General features: G+C 37.8%; 1 protein-coding gene across 1 annotated transcript in view; it reads left to right on the forward strand.

Annotated features, from left to right (window-relative positions):
• The first annotated feature begins 3139 nt into the window (after positions 1–3139).
• LOC114648169 (mitochondrial carrier homolog 1-like) overlaps positions 3140–15309 on the forward strand; it is a 38387-nt gene continuing 26217 nt past the window's right edge. Inside the window, exons 1-2 of the mRNA XM_028797043.2 lie at positions 3140–3446; positions 7308–7392. Of these exons, the coding sequence (XP_028652876.1) occupies positions 3276–3446; positions 7308–7392 (256 nt within the window). The 5' untranslated portion in view covers positions 3140–3275. The remainder of the gene's footprint in view (positions 3447–7307; positions 7393–15309) is intronic.

The following is a 15309-nucleotide window of genomic DNA, read 5'->3' on the forward strand; positions in this document are numbered from 1 at the left end:
AGGCTAAGCTAGCAAAGCTATACATTTATGTGCTCAAATGAGCCTCCACACAACGTTTTGGCTAAACGTATTTAGTCACTAACTATGTAGATTGTTGTTAGCTGTTAACATTTCTCAGACTTTGAAAGTTTCCCAAAGAAATCCACCTCAGGGAGCAGTGGGAGGTAACCCTTAGACGGGATTTTGAGAAAGCTGTCCTGTGATGTGTGCCGTGCTAGTTTGGTAACAGATGCTGTACCGGCATCATATGATCAAAGCTACCACTTGCTGAATTAAAAAACAAAGGAGGTTTGATGATTCCTTCTGAGGGTGCAGTCAAGGTGGTCAAAGTAGCTGAGTGTGTCATCCGACAGTCGACATTAGGGCAAGCTGTCAGTGTATATCTTTGATCAATCAGTTTGTTCAGGCTGAGATTGATTCAGATGATGTGTTTTTTCTCAAGGAGTACATTTAGAAATTGACAACCATCATTTTATGCTCATGTCTTTAGTAGTGTCTGTCTTCCACAAACTAAGGCTGCACCATATTGCAAGACTGAATACTCTCAAATTACAGAGTGGCAACACACGGAAAAAGCTATGTAAGATAGTTCTGTTTCATGGATTTTAGATCCTATCCTGTATATATTTAAGTAACCACATTGTGTGTGTGTGCGTGTGTGTGTGAGAGAGAGAGAGAGATTGAGAGAGGAATGAATGAAATGTTTTCAGAAATTATTAAGCCAATTTGTATAGAATAAAATTGTTTATTTTTGTCATTGAGTGTATCATTTCACTGTTAAAAGAAAGACAAACAAAGATAACTGGCGGTAACAGTGCAAAATTCACAATTGGTATGCCAGTTTGAAAAGATAAGTTTTGAGGGCAGTTTTAAAATGTGTTATTGAATCGAGCTGACGGATATGAGAGGGAAGAGAATTCCCGAGTTGACAGGCACTATGAGAGACACTCGAGCTCCCAGAGAACAGAGTTTGATGTGCGGTACAGAAAGTAGAGCTGCAGATGAGGAGCTGAGTGAGCGAGAGGAGTGTAAGTCTGTAGGAGATCAGTGAGGTTGTGGAGAGCTCTAAATGTTAAGAGCAGTGTTTTGTGTTGTATTCTGTAGTTAACATGGAGCCAGTGAAGTTGAGAGAGAATCGGTGTCATATGTTCAGTGGATTTAGAACAGCAGGTTATTATCCTGGCAGCAGAATTCTGAAGAAGTTGTAAGCGATGGATGAGTTTTTGTGGGATGCCAGATAGAATAGCTTTACAATAATCTATACGTGAGGTGACTAGGGCATTAACCAATACTTCAGTACTTTGTTGCATAAGAACAGGACAAAGTCTAGAAGGCAGTCCAAGAAATGTTACTTATATGGGAGGAATTCTTTAATAATAATAATGATTATTATTATTTAGTAATTGCCATTATTAGTGTATAAATCAATATAAATAATTGCATTTAAACTATTCGCCAAAATAGGTTGTATGTAAACGATACTGTTTAAAACGTTATTGTTTTTTCATCAGAAAACCCGGTTTCCTCGTCTACCTGTATTAGTTTAAATGGCACTTTTGCCACTCGCAATATGTCGTACGCGCTAACGTATTGTGTCGACTGAGCAACACAGTGAATGCGGTGTCTATCTATACTTGTCTATGCTTCATACAACACTGGATCTGTCAGGCTGCATGCTATTGCCTGTCACAAACAAGGTCAAACCCGACTATGTCTGGTATCTGTGCAGTCCGGATTCTCCACGCTGGAGCTCCAAAGACTTGGAGTTGACTTAATGGACAGTGTTCATTATTTGAGTCAGCCAACCCTCCCACAACTCTAATCTTAACCACAGTGTAACTGGGCGGAGCTTTGGAGGTCTGCACCTACACTCTATTGACGCTCGTTGTAGTCAAATCCACCTACTTGGAGCTACTTGGTGGAGGCTCCAGGCTGCGGAGAAGGTCAGCACTGTGATAATTTCAGTCGTGTAAATTAACAGGGTCTGGCAACGAGATCGGCAACTGTGGTATGCAAGTCTGACATACCCGAAGACTAGTGACATCGGCTTGTCCTGAAATTTAACACAGGTCAGATTTGCAGACGATCAGTATGAAAATAAGAATGACGTTTTATAATGCCCTTTAGATTCAAAAGATTTTTCGTCCTGTGCAGAAGATGTGGGAGGTTGTGCTAAATTTGCCAGTTAATTTGACTCTTTCGCCAAATTGGACCGGACCACATGCACAAGTGATCAAAATATTCAGATTATTGGGCAGATTTAATGACACAGATCAATGCATACTGAATCTCCCTGTTAATACAGAGCTGTGCGATATAAGCCATTGGGTAAAAACAAATACAGTAAGAAGCTGGATTGCGGCTGTAAAAAAGGAGCTCAGATTTATGTAATCACGTATCAGAATTGTCTGGATTAAGGTCCCCTTAATACCAGACATAATTCGCATCCTGTTCACAATGATCAGATGGGGAGACAAGGATGCAAAACAACTAAACAGAGAGGGAACAGTCACTAACAGTAGTTCCAGCAGGAACTGTCCAAAGTATTAAAACCCACCTGAACAACGTGAGACCATTAACTCTTCTCAGTTATAAAGGTAACTGACATTTAGGGGCGACAGCGTTAATCGCAGCCACACCGAACCAATCTGAGTTTCGGAATGATTGAGATTATTTATTTTTCATTTTTTAAGAGAGTGTATATGAACTACGAATCTCTTTTACGTAAAAACTCGAAAGAGGTATTTGTGCCAAAGACAAACCTAATCAGTGGCAAAATGCCACTGGCATACCCACAACGCCAGGCAAAATGAAAGCTATTGAGAATGTTAGGTCGCATATGTCCTGTTCCTTGTAATACCAAATCTCATTATTTAATTCCACATAGAAGAAGGCGAAAGTTAAAGCAATCCTGATTTAAAGATCACACACGGATAAGTTCAAGGGTTTCGCCATGCAGCTGCAAACTATATAAACAATGTCACGCCCGTCGGATTTATTTAAGAGGTATTACAAACGTTGGTTTGCGAGAAAACCACACAGGCAATTAATTTGCATACAACCAATCAATGACGTCGATGGGCCGGCAGGACGTAGACTCTACTCCTAGTCTGACCCGCCCCATTCTGTATTTTGCAGCGTTTTCCTTCCGCGAAGTTTTCTTGCGCACGCGCAGTGTTGGTCTCGGTTGCTCTTTTGCTCAGTGTTTATCCTACACATTCCCTTTCACTGTTACATTTATTGTCAGCGCCGGCCCGGTTTTGCTCCCAGTGAAGATGGCGGCTGATGCATATTCAGCCAGGCTACGGGACAGCCGTAGGCACCGACCAGGAGGACCAGGAGCCCCTGCCGTTACCTCTATGGATTTGGACGCCGCGACTTTGGTGCTAGGAGCTGGAGTTACTGTGCTCACCCACCCGCTACTTTACGTGAAGCTCCTAATTCAGGTAAACGATGGGACAAGTGACCGCCCCCTACGCAGTGACAGAAGTCTGTCACGACCTGAGGTGGGGACTGAAGGCGCGTTAAGCGTGAAAGGAGTGGGGAACTGCCCCCAAAACTTAACCATCTGAGTATTCTGTAGTTATTTTTGTCCGAATTTTTTCAAATATAATTTGTATTTGATTGCGTATATTTACATGTCTTATCATTATAACACTTGATGTGACATACAATTCAAATGCCTCAGATTTTAATTTGACACGGGGGAGGGGTCTGCAACGTCACTAATACTCAATGAAACAGACGAGCAGCTTGCTGTAGGACAGAATGAGATGGCAGGGGCTGGAAGGTCGAACGTGGCATACAGTTGTAAGGCAATGCTTGAAAATTAGATTAGATTAGAGATCTTTTTTGTTATATACGTCGCAAAAGCATAGTGAAATTCTTGTGACACGATTGTGGTGATGTATAAATAAATACAGCAAGTAAGAGAAGCAGAAGATTAAATATATGAATAAATAAATACACGGCATACATAAAGAAATAAACACAGTTAACAAGAAAAGTTAAAAATGTTCAGACGATTGTACGTCGATTCCGAACGCGTCTTCGATGCAGTTATTAATGCTGCAGATACTTGAAACAAATAACATAACCATGTAACTCGTGCATCCCATCATGAAACAGATGTGACAGGCATACTGCGGTCATGGACTACGCTTAAATAAACTGTTTAAACATCAGTAATTTAAAATAGAATAAAGTTAAGTAGTCATTGCCTTCTCAAAGAAAAAAAAATGTCCCAATTGTAAAATGTTATAAAACTTGTGTTGATTGTTTAATAGACAATATCATAGCTTATCTAGACAGTTTCCCTTTTGCTGGTCTCCTGCTGCCTTGGACAGACATAGAAGTGATCATCCATTCTCTTCTTCATTCTGTCTCTCGGCCTCAACTTCACTATCCATCCTAGGGAGGTCTGAAAATAAACACTTGAGCAAAACAACCATTAAAACCAATAGGTCTGAGGGGTTTAACACGTTTAAAAAAAAATGGGAAGGTATTTAGACTGACTGATCAATTAGAACATTTTTATTTTATCTCTAAAAGTTTCCTTACTTGCTGACTTTATTATTTAATTTCCATACTCTGAAGAATTCATCTCTGATTATCAAATGAGATGTAAAACTGAGGTGCTGACTTTCTGTGGTCATAAAAAGATCCCTGGGCATCCATCTTTTGTAAAGAGTAGGGTGTTTCCTAATGTCCTGGCTAAATTGCCTGTCATGGTGGGTCATTCTGTTCTCCTAACCATCCCCAGTTTCTAATTGGCGGACTGTCTTCATTACTTAATAACTAATGTGCGGTGAGCATATTGTTGCAAAATGGCTGTTGTCGCATCATCCAGGCTGATGCACATTGATGGTGGTTGAAGTGGCTCCACCTCTCTATGTAAAGTGCTCTGAGTGTCTTGAAAGGCACCATATAAATGCAATGTCTTCTTCTTCTTTCATTAATTTTTTCTTCCTGAAATGGCGATCAACTACAGTGGAGTAGTATGCTATCCTGTGTTGTTTGCTACACCCAGAGTTGCTTCCCACTTTCCTGCAATGGAAATTGTTGGTTTGGAAATTAAACTTCACAATATCTTAAACTGTCTGGTTACTGTTAGCATTTGTGCCATGTGTTCACAACCTTGCCTGAAGAAGGGGCCTGAGCTGCCTCAAAAGCTTGCATATTGCAACACTCAGTTAGCCAATAAAAGGTTGTCATTTTGCTTTACATCTCATAATGTTTGTTTTCAGATATGCTGGCTTTCTCAGACATCCCACACTTGTGTATGTCAAGCCAACTGTAAATTGGTCTCGGGGTCCCACCCAGGCTTGATGTTGTCTGAATAGTCCCTAGTTAGTGGCGACCCGGCATTAGAGATTCAGGTTGATAAAATGAATGAATGTCTTAACCAGGAGCATCTTCCAACTGAGTTACCCTAGTCTTGTTTCAGTATCTCAGCTGTGCTAATACAGTTTTGGCAAATCTTCAGTTACTGTATACTGTACATCTAAAATCAAAATAGAAAGAGTGCTGTTGCCTGTAGCTCTGACTAAAGCGGTTTATGCGAATTATCTAAAATATTCTGAAATGTTTGCAATTAATAATATAAAAGATAGAATTCACTGGTTTTGCATTTGAAATCAAATTTGCCTGGTGATATATCCAAAAAATATTTTTTGCTGCATTGTTTCATGACTAATGGAGGATACTGTAGGTAAAAAGACAAGAGTAGTTAAATGCAGAGAAGAGCACACAAAAAGCACATAGGGAATAGTAGAGTGGGGAATTTAATATTTGGTAAATACAGAAAGAAAGTGAGAAATGAGTGTGCATTTTTATAAGATGTTTTCCTTTAAAGTTACCTGTGACAATTTCCATGGAGTGGATATCATAAAAATAAATGTTTAAAAGTATTTTACTTTTTTCCAAGAAAAACAGCTTTATTGAAATTAGATTTGCATGGCTAAAAGTGACATGCTATTTGCAATACCCAATGTTGCCAGGGTTACACAGTAATTAAAATATGTATTAACAAAGTTTACTACCCTTAACCTCATTAAATTTAATACATAACTATTGTTGGCATGTAGGGTTTCCTTCTGGTGCAAAGAACCCCAGGTTTTCTGGAGACAATATGGCCCCAGGGTGGCTTCTTGCTATGACAGAAATAGCAAGCGAATATGTGTTAAGTATTGCGCCTCGTGTGATGCTGCTTCTCTGCCAGTAGCTCCACATTTTAAATCTGGTGAGAAAAACAAAGGTGTGCATAAATAAAAAAACACACTGAGATTGTGCTTTATAGATAGAGGGATTGAAACCCGGGAACAAAGAATAGGGTGTAGGGTTCTGTTTCATAAACTAAAAATTTTGAAAATAGGGAGCCATTGCACATTAGTCAACCAAGAATCAACAACAACATTTCTTGTTTGCTTATGATGAATCTGAGGCCCTGATTTGGCACTGACAATCTGTCAGCTGACAGTGAGATTTGGATGGAAGACAAATGAGTAAATCAGTTTATGTAAAAGGTGCTAAAGTGTTGAAGCTTCACATATAGTAGCAGCAGGAGCACTTAGATTTGTGAAGCATAAGATAAATGCAGCCTAAAACACCCATGTTGGCCAAAGAAAACTGCCAACAGATTAGTATAGTGCTGCCTCTACTTTTAAATCTGTAGGGCCATATGCTGTGAATAATAAGGCACAGGAGTTCAGGGTTGATCCACCTTATGTGGTTGATTCTCGGAAACTTCATCATACAGTATGCTTATGCTACATGTCAATATATGCAGTTACACATGACAGTTATAAAAATCAACCCTGTGGCAACGCAAACATTTTGTTAAAGGTAAATAAATGAAAATCTAGGATTTGGGCATATTTAATTAATAATTAAAAAATAAAAAACTGTCAATTAACTGCTTGCTTGATGTCTACATGTACATATCCAGGTTTAACAAACCTACATTTTCGTGTTCAGTTCATAATGCTGACTAATTTATTCTCTGACATTTCAGAAAACACAATCTCAATTATGTGGCAGCAGGCTGTGTTAGCACTCACCTCAGGGGAGCAAACAAACTTTTACAAAAGATTCAGTGTTTCCTGATCAGGGATACAGAATTTGATGGCAAAGCTTTGATTGTGTCAGATTAAACAACAGATTGCTTTTTTGCATTCATTGAGAAAATGGAACAGTCATCAATATGGGACATGAGATAATTGTGCACGCTTATGCTAATATAGTACAGAATATTTGGAACTCACTTTTACAGTCCGTTAAACATAACTTTATCTTTCTTTTCTCTATAGGTTGGTCATGAACCTCAGCCACCTATAATGGGAACTAATCTTTTTGGCCGTAAAGTTCTCTACCTGCCTGGCTTTTTTTCTTATGGTGAGTTGGTTGCTGTTTTACTAATTATGTTGGCAGTGACATGACAGATACAAGGTGGGATGTTGGTTGTGAAGCTGTAAAGTTCTTTGTACTTTTTTGGTTTGGCTTATAAATTTTAAAATGATAAGAAAAGCAATAGACAAACAGAAATCAAGTAAAATTACTCAGTCGTACAGAGAAGTTTTCTTTCTTCTTCAATTATTTGTAGTTTTTGTGTATCTACTGTTTATGTTCTGCTATATTCGATTTGTAAATATGACTCCCAGCCTTATTTGGTTTTTATTGTAGTCTTGCTTTCATAATGTAACCTGCTATTAATGAAAAATCTATATTTTGTTGACACCCCCAAATTATTTTTTTGAGATAAAGTTTTTGAAATTGCAGTGTTACAGCCTTTTATTTCAATATACAGTTCATCTTGCCGGGGGTACACATTCACTGAAGGCCAAGTGCTTTTATCTCAAATCCAAAAACGCCCACACACCTCTAAAATGCCACTCGAGGACAAAAACCATGCAAACATTAGAAAAACAATGCACTTACCTTTTACTGTTGGTTTAATTTATTGAGAGAAACACTTGTGGGGGCATTACATCTGCATAACATTCTCTACTGGAGTAAAAACAAAACAAGTTTCTCCCCAACGGTGCCCTGGTGACTTGGTTTAATGAAAAAAAAGAAAAGGTTCAAATGAGAGATGGCCTGATGCCAGCACTGAGATGTGAAAGCATGAAGAAACAGAATAGAGCAATAACAACTTGCAGTACTCTTCCTTTTATCAACTTGTGTTTTACATACTTAACAAGTCATACTTATAATTTATTTTACTATTTTTCATATTTTACAAACATATTTGTCTTGCATTTACACAAATTAAAAAAAAACTTGCTTATGCAGAGAATATGAAAAACTATTTAAGCAGAAGAACAAAGTTTCTTTTGAAATGTTAACACCAGGAGAAAAATTAGCAAAACTAGAGTATAGAAATTGTCAGAATATTTCTGGCACCACTAGAAACCTGGTAAAGAAGGACACATCACTTACTGGGCAAAGGTTGTACATAATAATGTAATAATTAATAATTTACTTTAGTCACAGATACATATTAATTTATTATACAGTTAAAGATGCTAAGATTTGCACTGGGTGTGACGAGGATGGATAGGATTAGAAATTAGGACATTAGAGGGTCAGCTCCAGTTGGGAGGTTGGGAGACAAAGTCAGAGTCAGGCGAGATTGCGTTGGTTTAAATATGTGCAGAGGAGAGATGCTGGGTATATTGGGAGAAGGATGCTAAGGATAGAGCTGCCAGGGAAGAGGAAAAAAGGAAGGCCTAAGAGAAGGTTTATGGATGTGGTGAGAGAGAACATGCAGGTGATGGGTGTAACAGAACAAGATGCAGAGGACAGAACGATATGGAAGAAGATGATCCGCTGTGGCAACCCCTAACGGGAGCAACCAAAAGAAGAAGAAGATATATAACAGCCAAAGCAGAAAAACCTGTAAAGAGAAATCATTTGGCCTAATATAAATTTAGAGATTCAAGTCTTACATAAATTGTTTTTTTATCAGAATACAATATTGTCTTCTAACCTACTCCTTTTCATCTGTTTATGAAGACTCAATATTGTCATTCTACAAATTCTATAAAAAAAAAAAATAGGGTTGCCATATTTTTGTTAAATTAGGTCATAAATCTCATACTCTTACCTGGTGATACATTTTCCCGTTTTAAATGTTTCAGTTTGTGTCATGCTGTCTAGTGGCTGAGTGCTTGAGGTCTGAGATTGACAATAAGGTGACAATAATAATATCCAACAGTGATATTATTAGAGGACACTGCTATCTGTCCAGATGCTTTATTGAGATATTTATTGTTTATTTTTTAATGGCTTTTTTAAATTTTATAAATATCAAGTTTATAATCTGTCATCGTCAGATTTGCTAATTAACTAGATCCCGTATTAAGGTTTTTCTCTGCTGAAACTACCATTTTTTTACGAGGTGAGTAAATCCCCAAAGCAAATGCACGATCCATGGGAAAATTTACTTAAGTGGTTTTGACCTGTCTCAGCTTGTTATTGTGCTAAAATTTTTCAGTCTGGTTATGTGCTTCCTTTACATGACAGACTGAAGATTTTTTTTGTGCTCATGTGAGTCATCACTTTTCAAGCACTCCCATAAGTCTGTTAGGTTTGCTTATATTATCAGATGATTTTCCTCCCAGTCTCTCATACACTCAACCTTACCTTGGAATAAACACATGTGACCTAATAAACTATGGTAAAGAAAATGCTTACAGGCAGGCATACTAGGATAATTATGATCTTGGTGGGAGACAGGCATTTTTTCCTCGTAGTTTTATGTTTAAAGAGTCAATATTGTCACATGGCTCCATGCTTCAAAGAAAATCACAATACAAGGATAGCAATGCAGCAAACCTTAAGACAAGTCTAAAGTTGCACACAAACTATAAATAACACACCACCCTAGAAATGGTCACTCTGTAATGCCCATTTTTTCACGAGAAGTTGAAGTGGTGATGCAACCAGCCCACCTCATTCCAAACAGCATGTTGAGTCTTGAGTCAAGAGGAGAGTTGAGGCAAAGAAACAAACAAACAAAAAATAAAACAGAGTAAAAGATTGAGAGATAGACTTGAGTTTTGCCACAGTCCATTCTCCTCATGTCATCTTCCATGTGTTTTTCAGCTTCCTTCATGGCTGTATTCTTTATAACAAGAAATGCATTAACATAATACTGCACTTTTGAAATGAAGAGGCTACCTATCATAACCTGGTCAAAGTCCAAAATTTTTAAATGACTACTGTCCAAGATGCCCAACGAAGGTGATGGAATTAGGGAGTGTTAAAATAGAAACAAATAGAAAGTCAGTTAAGAAGTGTGCTGCATGATTTAAAACTGTGGAACTCATATTGATATTCATTTGAACAATTAATGTTTTCTATCTGCGGTGGGTTGGCACCCTGCCCAGGATTGGTTCCTGCCTTGTGCCCTGTGTTGGCTGGGATTGGCTCCAGCAGACCCCCGTGACCCTGTGTTTGGATTCAGCGGGTTGGAAAATGGATGGATGGATGGATGTTTTCTATTGTATGTGTATGTAATTTATAAAATAATTTAACCTAGTACACACGAGATACACGTTATTGAATAATTTCCAGATGCTGCCAAAGACAATGAATGAGTCAGTTCTGACTGTTTGAGAAAGCTGACGGAGACCAGCAAAAGGTAGGTTGTGAGATTTAGATTTATTGATAAAGTTAGATACCTGCTGAAGAGTACAAGTACTCAGCACAATAAGAAACAAGATGTCAGAAGAACTTAGCAGAAGCGGTATTTTATTTAAAATCAGCAGAAGCTTTTAATTAATCAAGACACTAACCCTGAACAAGGCAATTAGAGTTCACTTTGAAAAAACTGCAGTGCAGTTAGCTATAGTGTATTCTATAGATATAATCAAGGACTTGCTAAAATTGAGTAATGTCATCACTAAATCACTGTTAATAACTCTCTTTGAAATTTTCAACAGACTGGTTATTCTAGACGTTCCTGTTCCTTCTTTCATTTGACTGATTCGGAGGTGTCTGTCTGTTTTTTCTCTGTATGTCTTGCATCAAAGCGACTTCATAGTCAAGGAGCTTGTGCTTCTGTACATCTAGCTTATGATGTCCTCCCCCCTGATTTCAGTCATGTTAGGCCACTGGTCTTTATAAAACATGAGCAAGTTAAGCATTCAATGAGGCTCCTGTCAAACATGTCCCCCAGTAATTCATTCCCTTAGAATATTAATGGAACCTAGTCTTCGAGTAATATGAGCCAGAATAAGTGGGTCTCACCAACATTTTTTTATCTGATATTAAAAATGAATGGGATGTTAATAACATCATTATTTTAATTAAAACACCTATGTAGAAGTACCTGTTTTCAGCAGAATCTTTTTCCTTCATTTACTTTTTGTTTAACAAAGATCATACAAATGCAACTATAAGGCTGACTAGTTTCAATCACACAGACAATCTTAATAGGCTACTTATCTGTCATTTACTGAAATGTTTGTAAGATTGTATCAGAAGTGTTAAGTGTTCCAGGCTTGAAGATCTTGGGAAAAAGATGGATGAAATACTAAATAAACAAAAAATAGCAAATCACATTATCAAAACATGCGTTATTTTGGGTGTTGGTCCACAAACTAACCACAATCTCCTGCTAACGTGTGCTTTTATAGCACATTGCAGGAAGAGGTGGGATTGGAGCTGGGGGCGGGTCAAAAGTGATGTCATGAGTTGTCTTTGCCGCTATAACAGACTTCCCATATTCATATGTTTGACACATGTACTGCGTATGAAAGGCTTGGGTATTTTTCTGGCACTCCAAGGAGAGATCAAAAAGAAAGTTGGAATACGGTCAGTAATTTCATTAGGGTAATGTAGTTTAACATCACATTAATTACTAAAGGACAAGTTCAGTATTTGTGAAGTTATGGTCATTTTTTATATATTTGAGGCATGCTGTCATTTAGCACAGATTCCAGTTTTGCTAAATCAAATTATATTTCGTAATTTTATAGAAACATATCTTGCCTAAGCAGCTTACAATTGCAGCCTGTATGGCTTGAGTCCAAATTTCAAATGTATGTCAACAAATAATATCTAAAATACCAAAATTACTCTTTAACATTCATGTTTATAATCATGTCATCGACTCATAATGCTAATAATTGACTAGATGAATAATAATAAAACAGCATCCCCACTTTCAACACAGATGACAGGTCTGTCTTCCTTAGCATACCGAATTTGAGGAATCAGTTCAACTGCCAATGTATAGGGCTTAATGTTTTAACCATCTGGCCAGTATATAAATATTTATGTAAAACAGTATACAAGATCATTTGTTTTAATTGTTAGGAAAAATAAAGATTTCCTGCTTTATAATTCTAATATGTCTATATGATTTTTTTTCAGTCACAGAAATAAAATATGTGTTTTAAATATTAAATTTGGGGAAAATAGGTGCAGTAGAGTATTGCAATATCTTTCTTCATGTAAAAAATAAGTACACCCCATGAAATGTTTGTTTTTTAACACATGTGGACATATCAAGGTTTAATTTTCATTTAAATAGTTTCTTTAGCTGCGGTGGGTTGGCACCCTGCCCGGGATTGTTTCCTGCCTTGTGCCCTGTGTTGGCTGGGATTGGCTCCAGCAGACCCCCGTGACCCTGTGTTTGGATTCAGCGGGTTGGAAGATGGATGGATAGTTTCTTTAGGTAAAAGTGACATTATTAAAAACAAAGAAAAAACAATTAAATTAGAATTTGCAATGATTTATTTAAAAAATGAATAGATATGCCATTTCCATTTGTGGAAAAATAAGTACACCCTTGGCTAATTGTGTTTGTATTGCCCTCTTTGGCATAAACACCCTCAAGTAGGTGTTTCCTATAACTGTCTACCAGCCTCTGACATCGACTAGAAGAAAGTTTTTCCTTCTCCTTCATGCAGAGTTCTCTCAACTATGCAATGTTTAAAGGCTGTCTTGCATGAGCACCCATTTCAAATCTCCCCATATTGTCTCAATTTGAGTTTGATCCGGGGTTTGCCTTGTCTTGGGCATTCCAGAATCATCCATTTCTTTCTTTTTTAAGCCATTCCTTGGTTCCTCACTTTTGGCTGAACTTCAGTCTTCTAACATATGCTTCACATTTTCCTGAGGCACCCTCAAAGTGGATCCTGTGATGGTGAGCTGGCCAGGCCTTGATGAAGCAAAGCCGCCCCCAACCATAACATTTCCATCACTGTGCTTTACAGTTTGGTAACAAGTTCTTCTAGTCAAATGCCGTCTTTGGTTTTTGCCACATATGTCTTCTGGTACTATGGCCTGCAAAAAGTTTAGGCACCCTTGCTTAAAATGCCTGTTACTGTGAATAATTAAGTGAGCAGAAGAATAACTGATCACCAAAAGGCATAAAGTTAAAGATGGCAAATTTATTTTCAGCATTGTATGCAAAATTAGTGTATTGTTTTTGTTTTGTACAATGAAAAAGTGAAAGGAGCACCATGCATAATTATGGACACCCCAAGATATCTGAGGTCTCAGAACTTAATTAGACCTTAATTAGCTCATTAGGGCAATGGCTTGTTCACAGTCATTGTTAGGAAACTCTCAAGTGATGCAAATTGCAAAGCTGTATAAATTCTGTGACCCCTCAAACATTATTCCAACAATCAGTAGCCATGGGGTTCTTTAAGCAGCAGCTAGCACTCTGAAAAATAAAATAATTGATGCTCACAAAGCAAGAGAATGCTAAAAGGAGATAGCAAAGCATTTTCAGATACTTATTTCTTCAGTTCGTAATGTTATTAAGAAATGGCAGTTTACAGGAATGGTGGAGGTCAAGTTGAGATCTGAAAGACCAAGAACATTTTCTGAAAGAACTGCTCATTGGATTGCTAGAAAAATATTTAGCAGACTCTGGAGTGGTGGTGCACTGTTCTACTGTGCAGCAACACATGAACAAATGTGACCTTCACGATAGAGTCAGCAGAAGAAAACCTTTCCTGCACCCGAGCTGTAAAATTCAACACTTGCAGTTTGCAAATGTACATCTAAACAAATCTGATGCATTTTGGAAACAAGTCCTGCGGACCAATGAAGACAAAATAGAACTTTTTGGGCACAATGTGCAAAGGTATGCTTGGAAAGAAAAGGGTGCTGAATTTCAGGAAAAGAACACCTCTCCAGCTATTAAGCATGGGGATGGATCGATAATGCTTTGGGCTTGTGTTGCAGCCAGTGGCCCAGGGACCATGTCATTGGTAGAGAAGGAAGAATGGTTTCAGATAAACACCAGCAAATTCTGGAAGCAAACATCACACCATCTGTAAAAAAGTTGAAATTCAAAAGAGGATGGGTCCTAAAGCAAGGTAATGATCCGAAACACACCTCAAAATCTACATTGGAAAACCACAAGAGGTGCAAGCTGAAGGTTTTGCTATGGCCCTCACAGTCCTCTGACCTAAACATGATTGAAAATCTGTGGATAGATCTCAAAAGAGCAGTGCATGCAATTCAGCCCAAATATCTTGCAGAGTTAGAAGCCTGTTGCAAGGATGAATGGGTGAAAATACCCCAAGTAAGAACTGAAAGACTCTTAGCTGTCTACAAAAAGTGTTTACAAGCTGTGGTACTTGCAAGAGTGGGTGTTACTAAGTACTGATCATGTTGGGTGCCCAAAATTTTGCTTCAAGGCATTTTCATTTTTTGGTATTTTGTACCTGTGAATGATGGAAATAAAAATGTAATCTTACTTAAAATATTAAAGAAATGTGTCATCTTTAACTTTATGCCTTTTGGTGATCAGTTTGTCTTCGACTCGCTTAATTATTCACAGTAGCAGGCATTTTAAGGAAGGGTGCCTACATTTTTACATGCCACTGTAACTCCTTGCCTAAGTGTTTATAGGCAAACTTTAGCTTTACTCTGATCTTCTTTCAAGACAGCAAAGGTTTCCTACTAGGACACTTCCCATATAGGTCTCATTTGTGTAGCCTCCTTCTAATGGTAGACTTATGCATTTTGACATCAACAGCAGCAAGAGCTTCCTGTAGGTCCTTTGATGAAATTCTCAGGGTCTTGGAAACTTTTTTCAGCTTCTTGCATTCTGCTCTCATAGCTAAACTTGCTGGGGTGGACTAACCTGGACAAGTTGTCAGTTGTTTGAAATCTCCAATTACATTTATATTATTTCACATAGCAGACACTTTTATCCAAAGTGACTTACAAAAGAAGTCAATATACTCAAGTAAACATCAGCCTGAGGGACTATTTGGGAACAGGTGTTACAGGACAAGGTTACAAAATTGATCACCATAAGGGAAGAGCTCAGAACAATAG

This window comes from Erpetoichthys calabaricus, chromosome 3 (assembly GCF_900747795.2).
Source record: "Erpetoichthys calabaricus chromosome 3, fErpCal1.3, whole genome shotgun sequence".
NCBI classification, from domain to species: Eukaryota; Metazoa; Chordata; class Cladistia; order Polypteriformes; family Polypteridae; genus Erpetoichthys; species Erpetoichthys calabaricus.